General features: G+C 44.9%; 1 protein-coding gene across 11 annotated transcripts in view; it reads left to right on the top strand.

Moving 5' to 3' along the window:
* Window positions 1-24,713, top strand: part of magi1a (membrane associated guanylate kinase, WW and PDZ domain containing 1a) — a 137,032-nt gene that overhangs the window by 32,547 nt on the left and 79,772 nt on the right. For 9 of the 11 annotated variants that reach the window (XM_015968238.3, XM_015968236.3, XM_015968235.3 and 6 more), the window contains exon 2: window positions 8,097-8,213. In XM_015968238.3, coding sequence (XP_015823724.3) covers window positions 8,097-8,213 — 117 coding nt within the window. Of the gene's footprint in view, window positions 1-8,096; window positions 8,214-14,063; window positions 14,205-22,959; window positions 23,097-24,713 lie in introns of those variants that run through there. The other 2 variants (XM_070545041.1, XM_015968240.3) reach the window with 2 other exon arrangements.

The following is a 24,713-nucleotide window of genomic DNA, read 5'->3' as shown; positions in this document are numbered from 1 at the left end:
GCAGGGCTCATCAGCTGTAGCTATGGGACGACAGCCGCTAGTGGCAAATTCTAAACACACTGTGTGTGTGTGTGTGTGTGTGTGTGTGTGTGTGTGTGTGTGTGTGTGTGTGTGTGTGTGTGTGTGTGTGTGTGTAACAGAAGCACACAGATTTCATTTGTAAATGACAGTAGAGCAAAACAAGTGAGTAGTACGTTTAATATCATTACTATTGTATCTTCTGTATCAGCTATCATGATATCTCACAGCAACGACTTAACAGGAGGAGAGAGCTGCTTTATCACACCAGGATAGACAAGTGAAGCATTTTTCTGAGAGCAGTAGCACTTGATTAGCTCCATCTCTTTGTCTGCCTTCTGGTTTTCACCTCTGTTAGACAGCCCCTCTTCATGTTACTGGCTAATGCTCTCATCTGAAACCGTAGAGTTCAGCATTGACTGACGGGATGTCCTGAGATCCACAGGAAGCTGCTGGAACAATGGGATTTACTGTTTAAGAACCAGCATTTCCAGTTCCTTCTCTTGGCCTATTTTTTGAAACCATTCCAAGGAAATACAATATTTTTTGTAACCTGAAGGAAATACCAGGCCTCTTCCCCAGTTTTGACTATTTCACAAATGTCTGTTTTTGTACGTCAAAGTTTTTTTTAAATGTACTCTTGCAAAGACATGATGAGATCAATAAACAAGTCTTAAATGAAGATAAAAAATTGAGATGAAACAGACAATGACATATTTAAAAAGTGAACATTAATAGATGCATTCATGAACATCATCAAATGCAGTATTTTGCCAGATTTCAACTTAAGAGTTCTCAGCAGTTTTTTTGTTGAGTTGTGTTTGGGTTACAGCTGTTTGGGTCAAATCTTTAAAAAAAATTACATCATTCACAAAATCTCAACATCCTATGTGGTCTGTTAACCCTCAAAATAATGTTATAGCCATTTTTTGTGTTGGCTAATGCTCATTAGCTGTGGTGGTCTCTGTGAATTAAGTTTACTCACAATGTTAATCAGTTGTGATTATGTGATGACATGCTTGAAGTTCTATCCAACCAATTACATCCAGTGTTTCATGAGATATTTTCCCTGTTCTTGCCCAGCAATTGTTTATTACGTAAAAAGTTAGATCAAGTTTTTTAATCATAAAAACATCAATAGGGAGCCTAAGTCTCCACCCTTTCCGGTCAGCTCATGGATCCCCGGAAGAACGAAAAAATGAATGCAAGTCAACGGGGCTAAAAGAGCAACATGTGTTGTAGGGGCTGCATGACTTCATTTTTTTTAAGTCAACTGTCAAGTAATGAAAATCGAGTTGACTTTGACTAGTCGTTGATGACGTCACACACCTGAAGCGGCTAAAACTGACAATGGGTGACCCAAGAGTTTTTTTTCCGACGCATGGGGGGTGTTGGCTCATTGGAGTTTTTGACAATTAAAATTGCGCCCACATTTTCTAAGTTAAACAAATCTCTTAACAACGGTAGTTTTTGCATCTTGCTTCAGCCCTCTCCCCCCTCCCCCTGCGCAGCGGCCGCAAACTCACTGATGCGCCTGCAGCCTCTCAGAGTTTCTACTGCTCTAAACATTGAAATAATTATTTCATTTTCTGTTCCTCACTTCTGATTACCTTCAATGGTGTCTGTTTGTTGCAACCACCAGGTACAAAAACTAACTTGTTTTTATTTGACTATTTTTCTGTCTTGTCTGTTTATCTTCCTGCATCTCCTCTCAATCCTAAAGAAAAACGGCTACCTGGGTTCATATATATTCACCTCATGAGTTACCTTTGACCTGCAGTTCTAAAAGATCTACTGACCACAAAAACAGCGGAGTGTACGCTGCGCACCGGACGCATCAGTGAGGTGCATCACCGGAGGACAAAACAGGTGATGCGCTCCGCTCCACGCATCAGGCACAAATAAAAGACAGAAAACATAAAAGGAAGTAAGCCGACATGAACGATTGTGTGTTAAATTTATTTTTGAGGTGGCGACACCTAATTTGATAATGTTACTGTGGCCGTGCTCAGGACGCAGATGTCTGGAGCGTGTCAACGATCAGAGCTTTGCATGCGCAAGCTGGTTAAGGTTAGGATGGGGGGTGAGGGGACAGTTAAATTGCAAGAGGGTAAAGGTTACAATTTGGTTAAATGTCCGTTTTACGGCGGGCGTCAGATACCGACGCTCTGACACGTGTGTGTGTGTGTGTGTGTGAGAGGGAGAGAGAGAGAGAGAGAGAGAGAGAGAGAGAGAGATAAAAGTCCTGCTCTTCTGTCTCTCTCATTGTCTGTTTCTTTGAGTCAAAAGAGCAGCGCTAACCTCAAGATTTTACTACTAATGTATCACACACACACACACACACACACACACACACACACACACACACACACACACACACACACACACACACACACACACACACAGCCTCAGAGGTTTTTCACATCACGTGGAACCAAACACAGTCTTGATTAACACAATTTTCTTACAGATCATCTTTGTTTGCTTTGGACCGTTTTCCATGTGAATACTGTTGGTGATACAAGTCCAACGTTTCCACTGCCTCCACTCTGATCCTATGATGTAACCCGTAGTAATTACACACCTACTAACTGCAGAGTATTAACTCTGAAGCATTCTCCCAGAGAGCGGTTGTAATTTAGGGATTTTTTCCTCTCGTGATCATAACCCACACCTGCATGTGTGGCCTCGATCCTGAAGTTGTGTTGATGTTGGCATTAACTTAACAGACTTGGCGTTGCTTGGGTTGAGATTTGCCTGCTTTTGATGTTCAGCAAAGAGCAGTTTACTATATTCATCTCAATATATCAGAGTGAATTTCAACACCAACACAAACTTGAAACATTTATTTTGTGTTTTATTTGAAAAATGCTGCTTCAGTAACTTCCAGTCTGTTCTTGTACCAGATCCTTTTCATACAATTATTATTTTCTTGTTTTGAAATAGAAATGCTGATCTAATAAAGCTGAAGAGAGACATAGATTCAAGGTATTATGAATCAGTCTTATGTCTCCATGAAACAGATGATTAAGCAAAGTACCTGTGTAGATTGTTTTTGTGCAATCTGTGATTAGCAAAGATAAACAATTTGTTTTCTATTTTACTGTGTGAATTTCTATAAAGAAAGGCCAAATTAAACTAAACAAAATGGTATTGTTGCACAAACCAGGGGATTCCCCAAAAACTAATTTTCCTTTCATTCTTAAGAAACTATCCTTTATCTTCTGTACTCAGATTTGGACTTTTTTGGTTTTGTCTGTGTTTTTAAGAGCAAACTGCAAGTATTCAACTATTAGCTCTTTAAGGATCTTAATTTTGTACCTTTTAATCTATTTTATATGACGTTGTGTTTTACTTAAAAACTGAAGAAAAAAAAGTTCCCTGCATGACTGATTAAAGCAGCTGGGCTTCTGTTATGATTGTGGAAATATTTTACATCACACTGTAGTAATCTTTGAGTTTGACATAAAAAAAAAAGTTCCTCTGATGAGGAGTGAAGTATCTTCATCATCACCTCTATTATGACACAACTTCTCCAGATATTTGTAAAGTGTATTATGTCTCAGGAATATGCAACACTGCCTCACCCCTCGAGTTTAGATTATTTATTTCTCAAATGATGTATACGATAGGCTTAGGTGGCTTAATCAGCTAAAGCATTTAAATAAAGTTTTTTTTCTTTCAAACTCATGTTGGATATATTGCATTTAAATTAAAATATGTTCCTTTTATGAGAAGCTAAAGCCTAAGACAGTAAGCTCACTAAACTGTTTCTGACTCAAATAGCAGCTAAATCTGTCCTTTTTAACAGTAGTTGACATTCAAATCTATTTTAAGTCTTGAACTCCTAACTAAAACCATATGATGATAAGTGCCTCGCTCATTTAAAATCAGCCACATGAGGGCAGCATACTTTACTGACTACAGAGCTAAACTAGGCTCTGGGTTGCCATAGTTACACATCTAGTGAAGCAGAGGCATGAGGCTTGGAGACACAGAGGGCAGTGTTGAGCCAGAGGACTGAGATGAATCCTAATCAGCAGCTGAGCAGAGCTTTACACACACACACACACACACACACACACACACACACACACACACACACACACACACACACACACACACACACACACACACACACACACACACACACACACACACACAGACAGCACCGCAGCTGCTGATTGGCTGACCAGCACCCTGCTCTGAATGGCTATCACTGGCAGGTTTATTCCTCCGGTCGTGATTGACAGGCAGTAACGATGACTTGTAGTGAGGAGCAGCTGTTGTGTTCTACTACAGAATGCAGCTGCTTGGTTCGGGCTTCTGCTGATGTTTTAGGCTGCAGCTCCCATATGTCTCTACTCTGTTTTTATCTGGCCAGTCTTATTTTTTTCTTTTTCAGCCCCCTCCAAATAACCCCTTCTTTTCAAATACCTTGCTAAGTGGTGTTATGAAATCTCATCCAATTGAATCACTTCTTTGAGACATTTTGCATGAGTGCATGAATGTGTGAGCGAATGTGTGAATCCCTTCATCTTCAGAGGTTTGATTGCACTCGCTGACATCCTCCAGCCCCACTCCTAAAATGAAACAGGGATGCATAACTAGATTTAAGGTTATGTAATGCTGACTGGAAGCATAGAGGATGTGTATAATCTGCTCCTATTTGGGTTAAATCCATCTCGCTCTGAGAGCGTCTATTTGCAAGAAGACAGGGACCTCACATCCTCACGCATCTCTCCTCAGCATCATCGGACTTGAAACGAGTCATTCCCTGCCTTTCACCAGATGGCTCCACATACATCCATGTTCCAAAGGACTCATCATCTCACCATATACTAATGTCTCTGGAGTCACCGATTCTCCCTGATGGAGGGATTTTTAGGGTTATGAGATTGAAGAATATTCCCTCCCAAGCTCTGAAAGGAGCTATCTTATTGTCTGACAGTGGATTTATCTCTATTGATTTTTGACAGGATAACAGGAATACTTTTATGGGGAAAAAAACACTGTTATCCCAATTTTGTACCCTAGAAAATGACCCTAGGTGGGAGGTAGTACTTTTTTTTTTTTACTATAGGGGCTTTAAGGTGGTGAGGGAGCTCTCAACAGTTCTGACTTGTTGAGTATCCCCAGTATTCCCACTGACATACCATTAGAAATGTTCACATGGGGAAATCTAGGCAACTGCTGTTTAACAACAACACAACAGCAGCTGTCCCGTGGACTGAATGACTGAATGACACAGATTCTGGGTCACATAGGGCACATTATGCCTTTAAGGATGGACAATCCTGCCTGTGAGCTGTTAACAGTGCTACAACAGCATGCGCAGGAATACAGATGAATTTACTTTAAAATTCACATGTTCTGCAAAATACGTTCTGTGACACATTTAAAGTGTTTTTGCTCTTTACAGGAAAAACTCAAAGTTGCAAATTAGCTCTCCTGCATGTTTCTATGATGCGTTGCTCCAGCAGTTAAGGCATTGTTGTTCAATATGATAAATGATAAATGACCTGCACTTGTATAGCGCCTCTCAGAGGACTCCAAAGCGCTTTACACTACAGTGTATCATACACATGGTGCATTTCCAGTTGTATTCGTTTATGTTACTTTACACATCATTTGTTTGAAATCATGCTTTATTTTATCCCAGTCACCAGTTCTTCAAGATGTTTCGGTCCAATTCAGCTCTGAACTGAGAAGCAATTTAGCAAACTTTGAACAGTTGTTTGCTATATTAGACCTTTTTTGTTTTGTATTCACACCATATAGTTTCATTTTGAGTGCTGAAAAAGATTTGTTACAAAAGTTTGTGGTTTTCACTGCAATAAATATGTCATTTTTTCTACTTGAATTTAGATTTTTTTGTGTAATTTCAGGTTCAGTGTGCTGATACGGTATGACAAAATGAAGAAATGGCTCTAAATTCACATTGATGAGGTTGTGCTGAAAGGAATGACACCAAACATGGTAAACAATGAACAGAGTGAAATATAAAGGTGAACACTAAAAGTGTACCACCGACTCCAGAGGGTTAAGCTCATTTAATTTCACTGCAGGTAAAATGTGTCATAACTTTATCATCTGCATCTGCTTTGTGAGATAAAATTTGTGATAAAAAATACAGAACAAATGCAGTGCTAGCAAACTCACACCTATGACACCGGGGGGTGATTGTAATCTGGGATTCACACAGCATTAAGCCACATAAATATTAAATATTTGATGACTTTCCCATTGATAGAGCATGACACCTAGGCAGCCCACCACCCTGCTAACCATGCGTTCCTGTGGGAGAGGCTTGTTCCTGACAAGAGTCTTTATCTCAGGGAAATCATCTGAGCCAGCAGAACTGACAGGATGAAGAGAGCAAACACTAACATATGCGTAGCATATTTTATAATTAATTAGGTGCGGTCGTTATAAATCAGAAAAGAGCAGCAAAGGTTGCACTAATGGAAAGTTTGTTTATTTATGTTAAATAGTGTGTGTGTGTGTGTGTGTGTGTGTGTGTGTGTGTGTGTGTGTGTGTGTGTGTGTGTGTGTGTGTGTGTGTGTGTGTGTGTGTGTGTGTGTGTGTGTGTGTGTGTGTGTGTGTGTGTGTGTGTGAGAGAGAGTGACAGAGTGAGCGATAGTGCTGCTGTATCTGGGTTTTCTTTTACAATCAGACTTCTGCTTGCCTAGCAGGGACTGTAATCATGGTCGTCAGCACTGGCTGGTTGCTAGGTAACAATTACCTGACTGTGCTTCGCTTGCACTGAATTACACAGAGGGTTGTGTGTGTGTGTGTGTGTGTGTGTGTGTGTGTGTGTGTGTGTGTGTGTGTGTGTGTGTGTGTGTGTGTGTGTGTGTGTGTGTGTGTGTGTGTGTGTGTGTGTGTGTGTGTGGAGAAGCAGGAAAAATGCAGCAATGTAGAATACCAAGCAGTGTCTCCTCGTCTGGACAGAAAAAAATCTCAACCAGAAGCAAGTATCAACTATGTTTGCAAACATCAGCCTGAGGCAGAATCCTGGCCCAAGTGTTGTTTTTGGTGGCACAATTTGAGATTTTTTGTTTGTTTCCGACAAACCCCTCAATTCGCTAAAAGAATATTGGGAGCAGGTTTGATTTAGATTGTAGTTTTTCCTTAACCAGGCATTTAAATGAAGCCGTGTTGCTTTGGCTTTCACAACCATAGGTGAAGGACATGGAGGTGATGATGTGGTTCTTGATGAGCCACACCTCAAGTCACATGACAGATAATCGTCCAGTTGCAGAGCAGTTTTCTTTGTGTACACAGCAGCAATGGCGTCTCTGAGCTGATTGTCTTTTCTATTTTTTCCCTAGTTTCTCTGACTTTCTTTTGGGATTTGAGCACTGCTGCTTTCCTGGCTCATCATTCTTTTACAACCAACCAATCCCTAACTCCCTTCAAATCCTTGTATGATTTTTCTTTCATGCAACGACTTTGCTGTGATTCGAGTCTCTGTCATTTAAAGACAAAGCTACTTTAACTCTTATCCAATCCTGCCATCCTTAGTCCAAAGAGACCACTCTGTTGTGATCAGAGGCCGACAGAAGCCCACGGCACCTCCCCCTGAAACTACGTGCCAGCTTTGGCAGACATGGATGATATATTTGGAGATCATTAAATGCTCCTAAATGAGACCCTGGCGTGAGAGCGAGATCTGACCATCTGGACCTATTGTGAGCGGCGGAGCTCTGTTCAAACGCAGCCAGCAGCATCAGCACATCTGATTGGATGGGTGCTGAGTGTGCTAGAAATCTCCATCCAATCAGGAACCCTTTTAGTCAATTACTGAAACCTATTTCTGCCTCCGTCATTTAATGAAAAATGATCAGCAGTGGAACATCTTCAGTCAGGCTTTTGATTTTCTACTTTGATGCTTTACACACTTTCATAAAAAGGTTTTCTAATTGTTTTGTGCATTTTGCAGCATCCAGTCCTGTTGCGTTGTTTTATGTGGAAGAGGCCTTTACTCTGTTCATGTTATAAAATGAAAAAGTGCTGGCTTTATTTTTTTTAAACACAGTGTTTGTGTACCTGAGATGACTTTGTCTATCTGCAGGTCACAAACTCAACAAGGACCTAAAACACTTCCTGAGTTTGAGGTTCCAGAAGTCATCGCCTGACCACGAGCTGCAGAAGACCATCAGAGCCAATTTGTATCGTCATGCTGTGCCTTGTGAGTAAAACACCACACAAGCTCAAATGAGCTAAATTATCCCCCTCTTTATTTGACACTCATCACAGAGAGCATCAGCAGCTCTCCTTCTGATTGGTAAATTCTGAACATTTCCAAACACCTTCACTGTTCTGGTTGCCAGTTGAAACCAGTCAGGTGTGAATGTATGGACAGTCTTTGTTAATCTTCGTGGTTTTCCTGTATAAATCGTTGGTCATTACCATAAAATAATTCAGTTAAATATGTCACATAGTTGGTTCAAGTTAAGGCTCCAAGTGGCAGACCAAGAAAAATCTCAGATAAACAGAAGTGAAGAATGGTGAGAACAGTCAGAGTCAACCTACAGACCAGCACCAAAGACCTACAACATCATCTCGCTGCAGATGCATCTGTGCATCGTTCAACTATTAGGCACACTTTACACAAGGAGCTGTATATGAGAGTGATGCAGAGGAAGCCTTTTCTCCACCCACAGCACAGCGCGTTACGCAGGCGCCAGCACTTCTAGTTTTTAAGTCTCACCTGAAGACTTTATGTAATGGCGCTTCAGCATTAGGGATCGCAACATTGCCTTGATCTTTTGTTTTAATTGTTTTTCAGCTGATTAACATTTATGTTTCCCGTTTTTATTCAATGCTCTTTTATGATTGTTGTTTCCAGACTCATTAGAAGCTATAGGAAGTGTTTAGAGGCTGTTATTTCTGCTAAAGGAAGATCTACTAAATACTGAGATCATTTTATTTTTTGTGGTGCCGGGGTCAAATTTTTACACTAATCTTTAGTAATTCTGGTCACTAATGTCATGCTGGGTGGCCATTTCTTGACCCACGACATGCAGAATCACTTCAAGAAACAGGTAAGTGTGTCAAGAGGTTTATTTTTAAATGAGGAGCTAAAGGAGAGACAGGAACCGAAGATGCTCAGTACTGGCAGCAGGATTCCAGGAGGAGGTTCTGAGGGAGGGAGACAGAGTGAATATCCAGAGGAATAATGGAGATTTAATCTTGAGGCTGAGCTTACTGTTTCTTGGTAGCGGTGGAATGTACAGGGAGGGTTTTGGTCAGGTCCGGGTGAGCAGAGGAAATCCAGAAGGTGAGAACTGATTTATCCAGAGATGTAGGAGCTGAGGTTGATGAGGGCAGGTGAGCGGCTGAGAGCAGTTGGCCAGGGAAGGAGGCAGTGTGGTCTGGAATGCAGGAGTCCGGGTTGGTTCTGGAGATGATGGAATGTGGAGAGAAACCTGAAGGAGAGCAGGGAAGGACATTCAGGGATTTCAGGCGGGAGGTTAACTGGAATAAGGTACAGATACGGATACGGATACGGATACGGATACGGATACGGATACGAGACAGGTTAGAGGCTAACGCTACCCAAACAGAGTAATCATCCGGCGTGGTGAAGTGTCACACTGCTCCTTAAATCCCCTGGGCCTTGATGATGGGATCAGCTGCAGCTGGTAGCTCTCAGACACGCCCACCTGTAAACAATGCTCAGCAGAAAACAGGGTTGAAAGCAGGCAGCTCACAACGGACCATGACAACTAAAGTTCATTAAAATAAAATTCTACCTGATTTCAGTAAAAATAAGCATGCCCGTGCACTCATTTCATGTAAAAATCTCTTACTGAATCTTTAAGTGACTAGAAAATATTTATCTAAGTTACCGCCACTGAAACCTGTTGGTTGTTTTGGGCAACACGACTTTCTTATCCACATTCTTATCACGACCCAATCCCTTCTGCTTTCATTGGAACAGGATTTGTATGAGATGGTTTGCATGTGTTTGCTTGGGACTGCATCTTAAGAAAGTAAATCTCATGGAAAATGTGTTTTTTGATCGAGGCTTTTTGCTCTCAATCTCTGTGCCTCTTTTGCCCTCAGCCATGTGACTGTTAAATCCGCATTTCTGAGCATCCCCCGGATGCCCTGCCTAGGATTATGATGTTCTGATATATTGAAAATAGATTCCTGCCTGATTATGTGATAAACATTTCAGGCAAAGGTTACAGCATGATGGAGAGGCTCTAGCATACAACGGATAAACTGTGATGCTGCGGGAAAAGTAATGAGTATATATATATATATATATATATATATATATATATATATAATAAAAAATTATAGTATTTAATTGATTGGTATTGTGATGAAAATCTACTTTTTCAACCATTTGTGTCTTTTTGGAAAATATACTACTGAATGTGCTTTTTAAATTTAACATTTTTAACCTAACCTGTGGTTTACTGTTCAGTCATATTCCAGCTGAGCCTAATTTACAAGGTTGACACATCTACCACTTATATATGTTTTTTTAACTGAAAATTAAGGATTTAATTAAAATAATTCACTGAAACTGCTTTCAAATCACACAGCAGTCTCTGATAACACAGTAGCTAAAGTAAAAGTTCTTGTAAGAGCTAAAACCTTTTAGGTCAGTACAGGAACAACAGCGATTAACCTAATGCATTTCAATCAAATTACTGAAAGGTGTTTTTGAGTTACATCACAGTGTGAGCATGTGATGTGGTTCAAACTATTTGATGATTATGTTAGCATGATAACTTTAGTCAGTGTCTCATTGAGGGAAGACTGTTTGCAACAAAATGCAAACATTGGTTTGGCAGCAGTCCGTCTGCTTTAGATTCGCATAAACAAGGTATCAGAAACTAACATTTTGTGTGTAAAAGTGATTAAAACGACTCAATATTGATACCAATTATTCCTGGTGAGCTCAATAATTATGCCAACTGCAAATTAAAAGTAAGAAGTAACACGAGGAGCTTCCAGGAGCCGTTTCAGATTGGGACTACATTACAACAAAGCACCGCTGTAACCCGCCGCTGCAGGGAGCATGGCTGTTCACTTCCATTGTTTACGCTAAGCTAAAGCAGACGGACTGCTGCCAGACCAGAATGGCTGAGCCAGGTGGCGGTGCGGCTGCCTCACCTGGAGACCAGTGCGGTGCAGCCACGTATTTGCTGACGTCACTTTTTTCAGCTTAGCCATCAACCACAGCTGATTCTGCATACATGCGGAGCGGAGTTTTTAACCTGAAGATGGAGATAGAATTAGGGTTTGGGGCTCTTTAAATTTAAATTAAGTTGCACTAAACTGCCACATGAATAGTTACACATTTGTACAGCATTATTAGACACTCGTCAGGTTATCAGCAAAAGACAGTTTTTTAAAGTGTGACTTGCATGTTAAATATATGATGAACATAAGCTATGGCTAACTTTCATAGCTGTTGTTTTAGCTGTTTTGGCCAAACTGGGAAACCAACAAACCGACAAACATCAACAACAGAGTTACCATCCCAGTTTTTTCCTCAAATCATATAGAAATGACCAGAAATCCAAAGGAAAGCTGTTGTCTAAAACAATTAGAGTAATATTTATGCAGAAACATCAGACCAGATGGTGCATCTGAAAACAGATAGTCAGACAAAGAAATGTAAAGAAACGTAGTTTGCTGAGTAGTGATTGAGTTCAGGAGATGCTTTTGTCTTTGGTCGTTAGTCTTCAGGCAGAATATGTGAATAGCCAACACATTCTCACTCCCAGCGCGTCGGAAACAAACGCTTGGTCAGCCACCCTCCACGTCAGACCCCTGACGCCAAAAGTGCCCTTTTTCGTTACTTATGTGCGAAAAGGTTTTTTTTCCCTTTTGTAACTGCAGATCCCAATTCAGCGTAAAACTGACATGATGAGATATCCGCTGATGCGGCACCGAACCAGCTCATTTAACCGCACCTAAACCTTAACGTTTCACTATTTATAACCTTCCCCTCACCCTCATCCTAACCTTAACCCTCTTGCTACCCAAAACATTACTCTCACTGTGATCAAGCATTTGTTTCCCATGCATTCTGACTGTGAATTTTTCGTATTTGCCGCCCAAGGGAACGTTAGAACATACCATCTGGCGAGGGGGAAGTTACAAATACCCTCTACTTTTAACCTCCACTGTGGTAGTTGAAACCTCCCCCTCGCGTTGGCTCGGCCCAAACTCGACCAATGACGAGGCGGCTCCCACCGTTCACTTCATAGAGCCGACACATCACTAACGTGTTCACTAGCAAGATGGTTAAGGTTAGGATAGGGGTGAGGGGAAGGTTAAATAAGAGGATAAGGTTAAGGTGAGGTACAATGAGCTTGTTTGGTGCCCTGGCTGCGGACATCCCATCATGTCAGTGTAACGCTGCATTGGGATCTGCAGTCAGAAAAGGGAAAAACCCCTTTTCCCACATAAGTAACGAAAAAAGGCACTTTTGGCATCAGGGGTCTGAGGCGGAGGGTGGCTGACCAAGCTTTTGTTTTTGACGCGCTGGGAGTGAGAATGTGTTGGAATAGCTGCTTGCTCACTGCTGAAACTTGATGTTCTCTGCCTAACGGTGCGTTGCTTCTGTGGAAGTGAAGGATTTCATTTCCTCTCTCATAGTTGGAGGGCAAAGCTGATGACAGTGGTTTGCTAATTGTTGGCTGATTATTATTTGGGCTGGCTGTGTGCCTTGAGGGTGAACCTTTGATCAGGGTGAAAAATGCTTAAGGGCTTCTTTTTATTACTTCAGTGACCAAATGTATAAAAGACAGATGTGTTGCACCACTCAGTTCATTAAACCTGTTGGAGCCACATGTCTGGTCTCTAAACACTTGCTGCTTAATATTTTGGGTCTATAATGAGACATTTCTTCTCTGTTGTCTTGTGTTCTACTGAATCAACAGATTAAGACTGTTTTACTAATTTATTGGTCATTTTATTGACCAGGATCTCTCACTTCTCATTGGATAACCTGTAAAATCTGACATTTAAACCCTTTCATTAAATGTGACACTTATCTAAGGTGTTCTTATCAGAAAATGATGTAGCATGCAGTAACCTGATCTTGCTTAGTCACCATGCATTTAAATTGATTTATGTTGGGTCCATTCTGCATAGGATTAACCTGCGTTTTTAAGGAAAGTTTATCCTTTTTTCAGGGATTTTAAGACCAAAATGGGCAACAACACAATAGACATTTGCACCATTTTCCTGTCCTTCATCCAGCTTTCTCCCCCTCCAGTCTCCCGTTCATGGTGACCTACAATCACCGCCACCTCCCTTTTTATTGTGTCTTTCCCTTTTTTCTCGCACACTCATGCAAATATTTTCCTTGCATGACGAGGCAGGATAACAAAAGTAGTCAAATAAAAGCCACACTTCTCAGCCATGTGTTTTCTTTGTCCCTGTCTGTCTCCTCCCCCTCTCTTGAGTACATGTGTTGTTCCCTCTTCCTGTGCTCGACTCAAACAGGTGCCTTCCTGTCCACGACTGACTGAGGTTTTTTTAGAGAGCGAGAGGGCATGTGTGCATGTGAATGTGTGCTTGTAAGAAGAGCCTGCAGCCACTGAACCCACCCACCACTCCTTCCTTGCCCTGTTGCTCTACAGATGGCCATTGTCATCATGTGCAGCAAATGTCACAATTGATAGAGAAGTCTCCCTCTCTCCTGGGATTCATTTCCCTCTCACGTCTACAGCTGCTGCTTGCGGATGAGGGTTATCTTGGTGTTATCCCAGGGTTTGAAGCAATCCTCCCTCCCCCCACCTGATCCCTCCCTCCCTGCCTCCCTCTCTCTGTCGCTGTCCTCTCTTCTTCACTTCAAATCCTCCAGTGAGTGTCAGCGTCCCTGTGGCTCGACTGTGGCGGCTGCCTTCCTCCGTCTCTTTCTGTCACACTCTAGCTGCTCCTGCTGTCTCTTTGCCTCTGCTGTTCTCACCCTTCATCACCAACCTCTCTCTCTCTCTCTCTCTCTCTCTCTCTCTCTCTCTCTCTCTCTCTCGTATGCTTCCTCCCTCCCCTCACTGCTGTCTTTCACTCCCTCGCTTCCTTGTTTTCCACTCCATTGCTGCTATCGGGGAAGTCATTGTTGGAGACAAATCTCTGTTTGCTGCTCACACAAAGTAAAGGATTACAGTTTGATTTTCTGGCTCCAGGCGTTCTCTGCATCCAGGCAAGTGTCAGCTCCTTATTGCATTTTTTGCCCTCTCTTTCTTCCCTTTTTACACTCACCATCATCCAGCATGCAAAGCCTGTGGTGTATGCATGGCAGCGAGTGTGTGCGGGGTTGATGCTGTGTATATAGGCTAAGGGAGACAGGGAAGGCAGGGGGTAGGGGTGGGAATTATGTGAGGGGAGGGGGGGGGGGGGGGGGGGGGGGGGTGCAAGCACACTCGGAGCAGGCACGTTCAACCCAAAGGGACAGATGGCCAGTAGCCCTGGTGCTTTTTCCTCTTTGCCTTTCTGATTCACCCTGCAGGCTTTGTATAAGCTCCAGTAATGCAGAGACCTTCTTTTCAAGAAGCAAGACATGGCTGCTGTCCTCAGCTTCCAGAGAGTTGTGTAAAGATTGGACAAGAGGGGCTAGCTGTAGAGGAAGCAAGAGGGAAAGATATGAGGGAGCTGAAAAGAGAAGGAGGATGAGGAGGAGGAGGGGGGGGGGGGGTCATCAGCCTTGAATGCAGGGAGGTCAGGTCCAGATGCTGCTCAAACAAAAGGGCTTCTTTGGGGGAACGGCAGGGGGAAGCGTGGCACTCGCCATTGTGTGTGTCGCTGCATTGCAGGGTGCTGCCGGGGAGCCTCATGCTAATGATGGCCATTCATTCTGGTAACGGATGAGTGGGCCCCAGCTTTTGCTTGGCTGTTTTTCACATATGCACGGCTCAAATTTAGTTCATGTGATCAAATATCTGCTGTGCAACAACACACCGCTCTCCCTGTAAATGGTGAGGTTTGTGGAAATAGAAGCATCTCATCAAGGAGGCTGCAGGGAGGGCTTAAACGTCGCAGTGGTGTATAGAGACAGGTGTAGAAGACACTGTGTGTATTTACAAGGACTGTGTGTGTGAGAGAGGCTCATGATTTATGCATGTTGGTTTGTTCAGTGTGTTTATGATGGTTTACAGAAACAGTCACAAAAAGGCATCGTTTATCACCATTAAAATGAACAAGAAGCATCTTGCAGGACCGAATAACAGAAATCACTTATGTTTCATTGTTTGTGAGACTGTTGGCCATAGAAGTGGTGGTCTCGTGTTGTTTTGTTATTCCCAGTCTCCTCCAGGCCCATTTCAAAAGCTTCTACTGGTAAATTATCCACAACCTGTTCTTCTGTATGTGTGCACCTGCAGGACTGGACAAACTGTGCTCTCACCTTGATTGTTTCTTAAAGATTTTTTAAGTCACATTCATAAATCTTAACAATAACTCACTTGGTTCATAAATATAAGGTTTACTTGTTGGAGAAATCGTATTCGTGTCATCTTGCCAAGCTCCTGCGAGACATTCGCCCTTTGATCTTGTTAAATCTTGAGTCAGGAAGTGAAGATAGTTGACGAGATCGCCCCAGTTACTCAGGTCAAATTAAAGCGAGCAGACCTCAGCTTCACCATGTTTTGACCAGACTGAACTTAAGCTGAAGAGGGAGTGAAGTCTCGTCTAGTTAAGAAGCATTACAGGAGCTCAGGGTTTTGGACTAAACCAGGTGTAAATTAGTCATTTCCACTCATTTAAACTCATTTTTGTTGCAGCCATTTTACCCTCTCAGGCTCAAAATAAGTTTTGATAAAAGGACGAACAACTAAGTCCTTCAGGGGTACTTCTGAGATAAAAATGCTCATGAAATACTTATGTGGAGTAACCAGGTAGGCAGGTTTTAATGTTGCAAATCTGCAACGCCTGCCTCCACAGGGTTAATGGTAAAGATGAAGGTTCTTCGTGAGGTTGAGGGAATAAAGTGAGTGAACAAGGATTCTCTGTTATGACCAGAATGTGTGTGTGTGAGTGTCTTGTGATGAATTAGATGGGGTCTGTCTTTCAGCAGCAAGCCTCAATGCCCCTGAGCAATGAGTGTGACGGTGCTTCATTTGGTATGTTTTAACTTTCTTCGATATTTTGTTGATAAATAATAAATGTCCTCACCTAGCTGAGGTGTTGTTATGTCAGATAAACGTGAAGACAGAAAAATATTAAGACACAATCCCACATGGCTGCCTCACAAATGAAAACTGGTGATAACCACATTTATAAAGTCATTGGTTTTGCTTTTTCTGGTCACATGTCAATAAATAACTCACACGCATAGTACCGTACTTTACAAATAATTAACACAATTAACAAATCCTACAGATGTCCTGCCATGCACCTTGAGTTAAGTTAAGGAAATAATGATGCCTTAATAAAAGCATAGTTAAATTTTCATTTTAAATGCATTTTGTAGTACTTTTAAAATCTGTACACTGAACCTGGAGAAGAGTCGGAGTTAAAGAATGGAAACAAGATCATTTACTCAGTAAGAGTTCTCTTAAACCAATAATAAATCATGACATTTTGAACAGATTTCACAAGCATGATCCAATAATGAAACATTAAAGGTGTGGAACACTGAAAACCATTTTTTATGAATATTTCTGATTATAATCTGTCACTCTGACTTTTTCATGCAGGCTGAACATGAAAATAGTCTCCTACACCTATCTCCTGCATTAGCTTCTGATAGAAAATAGACAATGAAACTCTAGGATTAGAAAAGCCTGACAGATCTACGGTACACTGTCACTTAGCATTCATGGACTCACCCATCTTGACTCGCAACGGGGAAGGCTGTTGTTGGTTTAGCATCCAGGAAACAGCAGAAAACATCCAAACAAGTTTAAGCTAGCCGTTAGCATTAGCAATTTCACCACATGGTAGCAACTCCTCCTTAATTGTGTTATTTGTGGAGACAAAACATCAACGTTGCTTAGTCAGTGGTAGAGTCGCTTTGCTGTTATCCAATCTGAGGGGAACATCCAAAACCTGCCCTCTGAAGCTCAGTGGTGATGTCACTGCTAGTTCCTAGAATTTCTGCACCGATATATTTCTTCCCCCAAGAATGACCTACAAGGCTTCCTACTAGAGACCACTGCAAATGTATTAATAAAACAAGTGAACCACACCTTTAAAGGACATTTCATGGCAATCAAACCTATTGTGCTTCTTAGTTTGTGAACATGACTTTTTTTCCCTCTTCTTGTAAGGCTTGACTCGAGCTGAGCTGGACCGGAGCGAGAGTTTGGATTGTTGCGTGTATTTTGACCCAAGCGCGGAGTGACTGACACCGGGCAGATTGACACGCGTTTGCTCTAGGAGTCAAACCGTACAAAGCTAGTGAGCACGGCGGCTCTGAAAGGAAACAAGCTGACACTGTGAGTCGGCAGGGTGAGTGGCTTGGGCTGATCTGGTCAGAACAGGCTTGAGTAATCCGATAGGATCTGGTAGGAACTCGGAGCATAGTCTGGTTAGGAATGATGACTGAGTGGTTTGGTGTTGAGCTACACTTCCTTATGTAGACGTGGCGGGTGACGTGAGCCGGAAGGCTGGTGCTGGGAATGCTGGGTAGTGGAGTTCGACTGGGCTGAGTGAGTGTGGGTTACTCTGGGGGAGGATGTCGAGGGTTGAGAAGGAGGCAGTGTGACAGGACCCCCCACCCGAGGGACAGCCCCAGAAGTCCCAGGGCGACGGGCCCAGAAATCAGAGATGAGCGAGGGGTCCATGATCGCGCTCGTCGGCTCCCAGGAACGTTCCTCAGGGCCGTAGTCCGCCCAATCCACCAGGTACTGTCAGCCTCTGCCACGGCAATGGGCGTCCAGCAGGCGCTATATGGCGAAAATCCCATCCTCACCAACCCCTCGAGGCGGAGGCTCGGAATCCGGAGGAGGAGCGACGGGAGAAGTCCGTACATGCCTCAACCGGTACACATGGAAGACAGGATGTACTTTGAGAGGCCTGGGCAGGCGGATGCGGTACACCACCGGGTTAATGACCCTCTCCACCGGGTAGGGTCCCACAAACCGTGCAGCGAGCTTCCGGGAGCCAGCGGGCAGGCGCATGTTCCGGGTAGACACCCATACCCTGTCGCCAGGCTGGAAAGTCGGCCCCGTCCGATGGCGGCGTTTGTGCTGGCGAGCGTACTCCGTGTTTGCTCGCTAGATGGCTGCCCGAGCACGGATCCAGGTGAGGCGGCAACGCCAAACCAGGGTCTGGGCAGTGGGGACCTCAGTCTCAGGTTCCTGGTGGTGGAAGAGAGGGGGTTGGTATCCATAGCATAGCTCCAGTGGCCAAGGAAATGTGGAGATTGTGGGACATTTCCGCCCACAGGAGGTATTTGGGCCAAGTGGTTGGCTGAGACAAGGCAAAGCAGCGAAGGTACCGACCAAGTTGCTGACTGGTACGCTCGGTCTGCCCATTGGTTTGGGGGTGGTAACCAGAGGAGAGACTACTACTGGCACCAACCAGCTGACGGAAAGCTTTTCAGAATCTGGACATGAACTGGGGTCCCCGATCCGAAACAATGTCCTGGGGGAAACCATGGAGGTGCACCACCTGCTCCAGGAGGATCTTGGCCGTCTGCTTGGCTGTGGGCAGACCTGGAAGCGCCACCAGGTGGACCGCCTTCGAGAACCTGTCCATGATGGTTAGGATGGTCTCGAGCTGGTTGACAGGAGGTAACCCTGTTACAAAGTCCAGGCCGATGTGGGACCATGGTCGGTGTGGTATTGGGAGAGGTTGTAGAGCTCCAGTCGGGGGTTGGTTTGGGGTCTTGGAGCAGGCGCAAGTGGGACAGGCGGCCACATATTCTTTTACGTCCTTGGCCATGGAGGGCCACCATAGCGCACGTTGCAGGGTTTGGGACTCCCCTTGGTGTCCAGCCAGACAGGATGCATGCCCCCAGGCCAGGGCTTCAGAGTGGCAGGAGGAAGGCACATAAAGCTGGTCGGGAGGCGCATCGGCAGATGCTGGATCGGTGGGCAAGGCAGCCCAGATGGCATCCTCTACCGGCCAGTGGAGAGCTGCGACGATCTTCTGGGCTGGGAGAATAGGTGGCGGTTCCCTGGCGGGTGCAGATTGGGTGTAACGGCCTTCAGATTCTTTGAACCAGGACAATAGGCCAGGTGGAAGTGGTATGGTTCAAAGAAAAGCGCCCAGCGGGCCTGATGGGGGTTAAGTTGCCGGGCATTCTGGATGTGGATGAGGTTCTGGTGGTCCGTCCAGATGGTAAAGGGGTCCGTTGTACCCAGCAACCACTGCCGCCATTCCTCCAAGGCCCATTTTATGGCCAGGAGTTCCCTGTCACCTACCCCGTAATTACTTTGGGTTGGTGGAAATTTACGGGAGAAGTAAGCACAGGGATGCAGTTTGGAGTCGGGACCGTGTTGGGACAGGACCACCCCTGCCCCCACCTCAGAAGTGCCCACTTCCACGACAAAAGGCCTTGATGGGCCTGGATGTACGAGGATGGGAGCAGTGGTGAAACGGTGGACTAGGGTGTGGAAAGCCTGTGTGGCCTCAGGAGTTAGACGGAACGGGCAGGTCTGGTTTGCTGTCTTTGTTAGGGCAGTGAGAGGAGCCGCGAGGGAGCTGAAACCGCGTATGAAGTGGCGGTAGAAGTTCGAAAAGCCTAGGAAGCTCTGCAGCTGCTTCAGGGAAGTGGGTATCCGCCATTGAGCCACTGCCTGGACTTTCTGGGGGTCCATTGAGAAACCCTGGAATGAGACGACAAACCCCAGGAAGGAAATGGTCTCCTGATTGAAGGCACACTTCTCCAAATTGCAGTAGAGCCGGCTCTCAAATAGCCAGGAGAGGACTGCTCGGACGTGTGTGACATGTTCCTCTTGGGTTCGGGAATAGATCAATATGTCATCTAGGTACACGAAAACCCATCTGCCCAACATGTCCCTCAGGACGTCCGTGATCAGGCGTTGAAAAACCGCAGGGCTGTTGCACAAGCCAAAAGGCATCACTAGATATTCCCAGTGGCCTGTCGGGGTGATAAAGGCGGTCTTCCACTTGTCGCCTTGCTTTATCCTGACTAGATTGTACACACTGCGCAGGTCCAACTTAATGAAGATGGTGGACTGGGACACTACATCCAGGGCGGTAGTCACTAAAGGCAAGGGTTGACGATCGTGGACCGTGATCTTGTTTAAACCCCGGAAGTCGATGCATGGGCGAAGACCCCCCTCCTACTTTTTCACAAAGAAGAAACCCGCGGCTCCTGGCAAAGTGGAAGGGTGGATGAACCCATGTTGAATGGTGTCGGTGATGTAAGCGTCCATGGCCTGAGTCTCTGCTGGGGACAGGGAGTACAAGCAGCCCCGAGGTGGAACAGAACCAGGCAGGAGTTTTATCTCCAGGTCGTAAGGGCGGTGAGGAGGCAAGACAGTGGTAGGGTTCTTTGAGAAAACCTGAGCCAGGTCATGATAACAGGAGGGGAACTGTGACTTGTCGACATCCTCAGGAACTGGGTGGCCAGGCTCTGAATTGGGTTGAGGAGGTCGATGAGACTGGCAGGCAGCACCCCACGTAAGCACTCGGCCAGACGACCAGGAGATCTGGGGATTATGGCGCAGGAGCCAGTAGTGACCCAGAATCAGGGGGGACAAATGAGCTATCACGATCAGGAACCGGAGTGTCTCGGAGTGGGAGTTTATGTCCATGCGGAGACCACCCGTCTCCTGACGGATTGGATAGGGTCTGATAGGGGTTCCATTCACGAAGGTAACGGGAATCGTCTGGCGGAGGGATGACAGGGGAACCCCTGGACAGGTAACACGTCGATGGCCAGGAGCACCACAGTAGGCGCACATCCCCTCCCTGTAGCGTCTCTCTCTCTCTCCTCTGGCTTCAGGTGTCCCAGCTGCATGGGTTCGTCAGGGGACGCACTGGCTGGGCGAGGGCGAGCTGACGCTGAGGCCGTTGTCACTGGCGGTTCAGCGGATCGACGGGTAAAGAGACACAGGTCGATTTGAAGAGCGAGGTCGGCCGCCTCGTCTAGGGTTTCCGGGGTCTCCCTCCCAATCATTCCGTCTCAGATACGCGGGTAGAGCCCCTCCAGGTAGACTGCCTTCAGCGCATCATCCCCCCACCTCAGTTTGGCAGCCGTGGTTCGGAACCGGGACGTGTACTGGGCCACAGTCTGATTACCCTGTCGGAGCTGAAGGAGTTGGGCCTCCATGGATATCTCGCTGCTGGGGGAACAAAAGCCCTCCTTAGTTCAGCCACAAACACATTATAATCATTGCAGGCCTCCGACTTCTTATTGTACAGGGCTGCGGCCCACTCCTGAGCTCGGCCGGTGAGGAGGGAGGTGAGCAGCGCCACGCGGGAGCGGGCTGTGGCATAGCGGTGGGGCTGACACTCGAAGGTCTTGGCAAGTGTGGCTAACATGCCTTCAGGGGAGCCGTGTGTTCCGTCCCACTTCTCCGGGAGGCTGAGGATCGGTTCCTCCCGTTCTCCGGAGGTCCGCTGCGCAGCAGCGGAAAGCTGAAGAACTACTGTGGCAATGGACTCCACTTTATCAGCTAGGCGTCCCAGAGTAGCTCCCACCTGGACCACCTGCGATCGCAGGGCCTCGAACTCCGCTGGGTCAATATTGGACTCAGTCATCCTGTTAGGCCTGACTTGAGCTGAGCTGGACCGGAGCGAGAGTTCGGATTGTTGCGTGTATTTTGACCCAAGCGCAGAGTGACTGACGCCGGGGCAAATTGACACAAGTTTGCTCTAGGAGTCAAACCGTACAAAGCTAGTGAGCACGGCAGCTCCGAAAGGAAACAAGCTGACTTACTGTGAGTCGGCAGGGTGAGTGGCTTGGGCTGATCTGGTCAGAACAGGCTTGAGTAATCCGATAGGATCTGGTAGGAACTCGGAGCATAGTCTGGTTAGGAACGATGATTGAGTGGTTTGGTGTTGAGCTGCACTTCCTTATGTAGACGTGGCGGGTGATGTGAGCCAGAAGGCTGGCGCTGGGAATGCTGGGTAGTGGAGTTCGACTGGGCTGAGTGAGTGTGGGTTCCTCCGGGGGAGGATGTCGAGGGTTGAGAAGGAGGCAGCGTGACACTTCTGATACTGGTGAACTGAAGGACTGATGAGTCACTTTTAGTATAAAAAGCACAAACAGTTCAGTTGGTTATTGAGATTGACCCATTTTCTTTTGATAAGGGGCACATCAGGAACATGTGACTGGGATTTGACCAAGCAAATTCAAACAGGATGCTTCAGTTGTTTTTGTTTACAAATATTTGTTGGTTATTTATTTTTTGTAGGATTCCCCATGGCACCAGTCTATGTCCATGCAGGTACTGGTTTCTGTAATTTCCTTTGACCCTCCTCCAGTTCCATAGTCTTCCTAAAGCTCTGGTCAAGTCTCAGCTCTCTGTTCAACAGGAAGCCTCCACGATACTGCCTATACTAACTTTGTCTCTATTTGTCAACTTGTTCTTAACCATCTGCTACACCTTATATTCTTCTGTTGAGTGTACCTTCCATCTTCTTGCCCTGTCCACCCTTCTTAACCCCACATTCACCTCGGCAGGTTTTCTCAGTCAAGAGACCTGCATGAAGCTGGTTTTTTTATCACAAGAGACTTTGTATTAGGTAATGTCAAGAATCTGTACTTATGACTAAGAAAGTAGGAGACGGATGGGATTGAGGAGAAAGCTAGAGGAGAGGATGAGGGTGGGTGGGAGCTGGTGGGCGGGCATTTGCAGGGGGCTGTGAGGCTGCAGCCATTGGCCTCAGACAGGAGCTGAAGTGTGAATAGTGCACATTGGCTTAGCCTCTAAACTGGGCCGGACCTCTAATTTTCTCTGCTTGTGGAACTTTGAAGAAAAAAGCGACAGCTGCCTGCTAACCGCCTGCCTGAATGAGCTAGCGCCTGCTCATAGACAGCTGCATAATCCTTGGACGGTCTGGACGGAGAAGGAGGAGCAGAACTCAGCCTGCTCGGATTTACCTTTTTGAATTTCTGTGTGGAATACCGTGCAGGGAAAAGAGCAGAAGCGGTGGCTGCACCAGTGGCGGCGTAGAGGTAAATCTGTGACATTTACCTCTACTCGAGTGATGCCCTGGCTTCCGGGATTAAACTGGATGAGATGTGGGTGGGGAGAATGGATGGATGCACAGAGGCAGGTGGCGAGGCTTTGGCGATCGGTGCCTATGTATGCAGATATTTACTGCTATCGATGAGCTGTGATGTGCTATTTGATGGAAGAGCACCTGTGTGAGAAGATGTTTGGTTTTGGCTTCATTTAAACGTTGATCTGTTGACACTCGCCTGCCATTAGAGTACATTTTTTCCCCTCCATCATTAGCAACTGCTGCATCTTTCCCTTCCTTTTTCCCCTTTTCCATCTTCTCTTTATTTCTCCCTCCTTGAGTCTCTCTTTCCTTGCACACTAGCCCCTCGGTTCTCTAAAGAAAAGCTCTCTTCCTGAATTATCTCCATTAAACAGTCTTTCTGTAAAGGTGTTGCAAAATGCCTGGCCGTCTTTCGTGTTATTTTACAAGATTCCCAGCTAACGACGCTTCAGACTGCATCTGCTAGTCTACTATTCATTTTCAGCCTCCCCCCTATTCTTCACCCACATATTGAAAGGAAGAAAAAGGGAGGAGGGAGCAGAGGGAACAGCAGGAGAATAGCGGCTGGACTCAGCTGTGAGGAGTGTTGTGGCGTGAGCTGAAAGAATAGCCTGTTGTGCTGGGCAGTAGCCGTATTGTGTGTCTGGCTTTTCTCTCCCTCTTTAATGGGCAACTCCATCATCCTTTTATGTGAACAATCACAGCAAGGATCCTGCTTTTTTGTGGAAAAAAATGCAATAAAATGAGCTATTTGATTAGGATTGACACCATTTACATAATCTTAAAGCTGGGTGTTGGGTTCTGGATTCTAGGATGCACTATATCAAATACAGCCCATTTATTTTATCTCAGTTTCAAAATCACAACATGTTTAAAATCCTAATAGGCTGATACTTTAACTTGAGCAGACACAAAAGAACACCTTTTAGATTAGATGTTTTATTATTCTATTGATGAGATGTTAATAAGGAAGTGACACTTTTACATACATCATTATGAAAAACAGCAAAGTCACACATTTTTACATCTTTTAAACTGAAACTAGACTTGTTAGAGATTAATTGTAGTTTGGACTAGTGTGCAGCAGCAACTAACATAAAAACAGTAAAACACAAAAGTCAGTGTTTGGTTTCAGGGATACTGTAACAGAACAGTTAGCATAGCAGATTTGACGGCCTGGTTCTTAATAAGATATACATTTTAGTCAGCTTCTATTCTAGAAAAGCACAATAATAAAACATACTTCATATTGGATAATGATATTTTCTTAATTGTTTTTAGTAAACCATTGTATTAAATATTGATTTGACGACTGTCCATATACAGTAGACGGACACGATTTTGCTACAGAAAAAAAGTTTAACATAAGAAACAGACATTTTTTGCCTTTTGATGTATGAATTATAACGCAGGTTAGGGTTTGTTTTTGACGTTAGTTTAGAATATTCACTCAGAAGGATGTGTGTTTTGTGTTTTAATGTATGCATGTGGCAAGTAAAGGAATGAGAAAGGAATTCTGAGGAAAAACGAATAACATGAGTGGTGGACTGATCCTCCATCTTGGTCC

The sequence above is a fragment of the Nothobranchius furzeri genome, chromosome 15, assembly GCF_043380555.1.
Source record: "Nothobranchius furzeri strain GRZ-AD chromosome 15, NfurGRZ-RIMD1, whole genome shotgun sequence".
NCBI classification, from domain to species: domain Eukaryota; kingdom Metazoa; phylum Chordata; class Actinopteri; order Cyprinodontiformes; family Nothobranchiidae; genus Nothobranchius; species Nothobranchius furzeri.
This window is presented reverse-complemented; position numbering and strand designations above follow the sequence as displayed.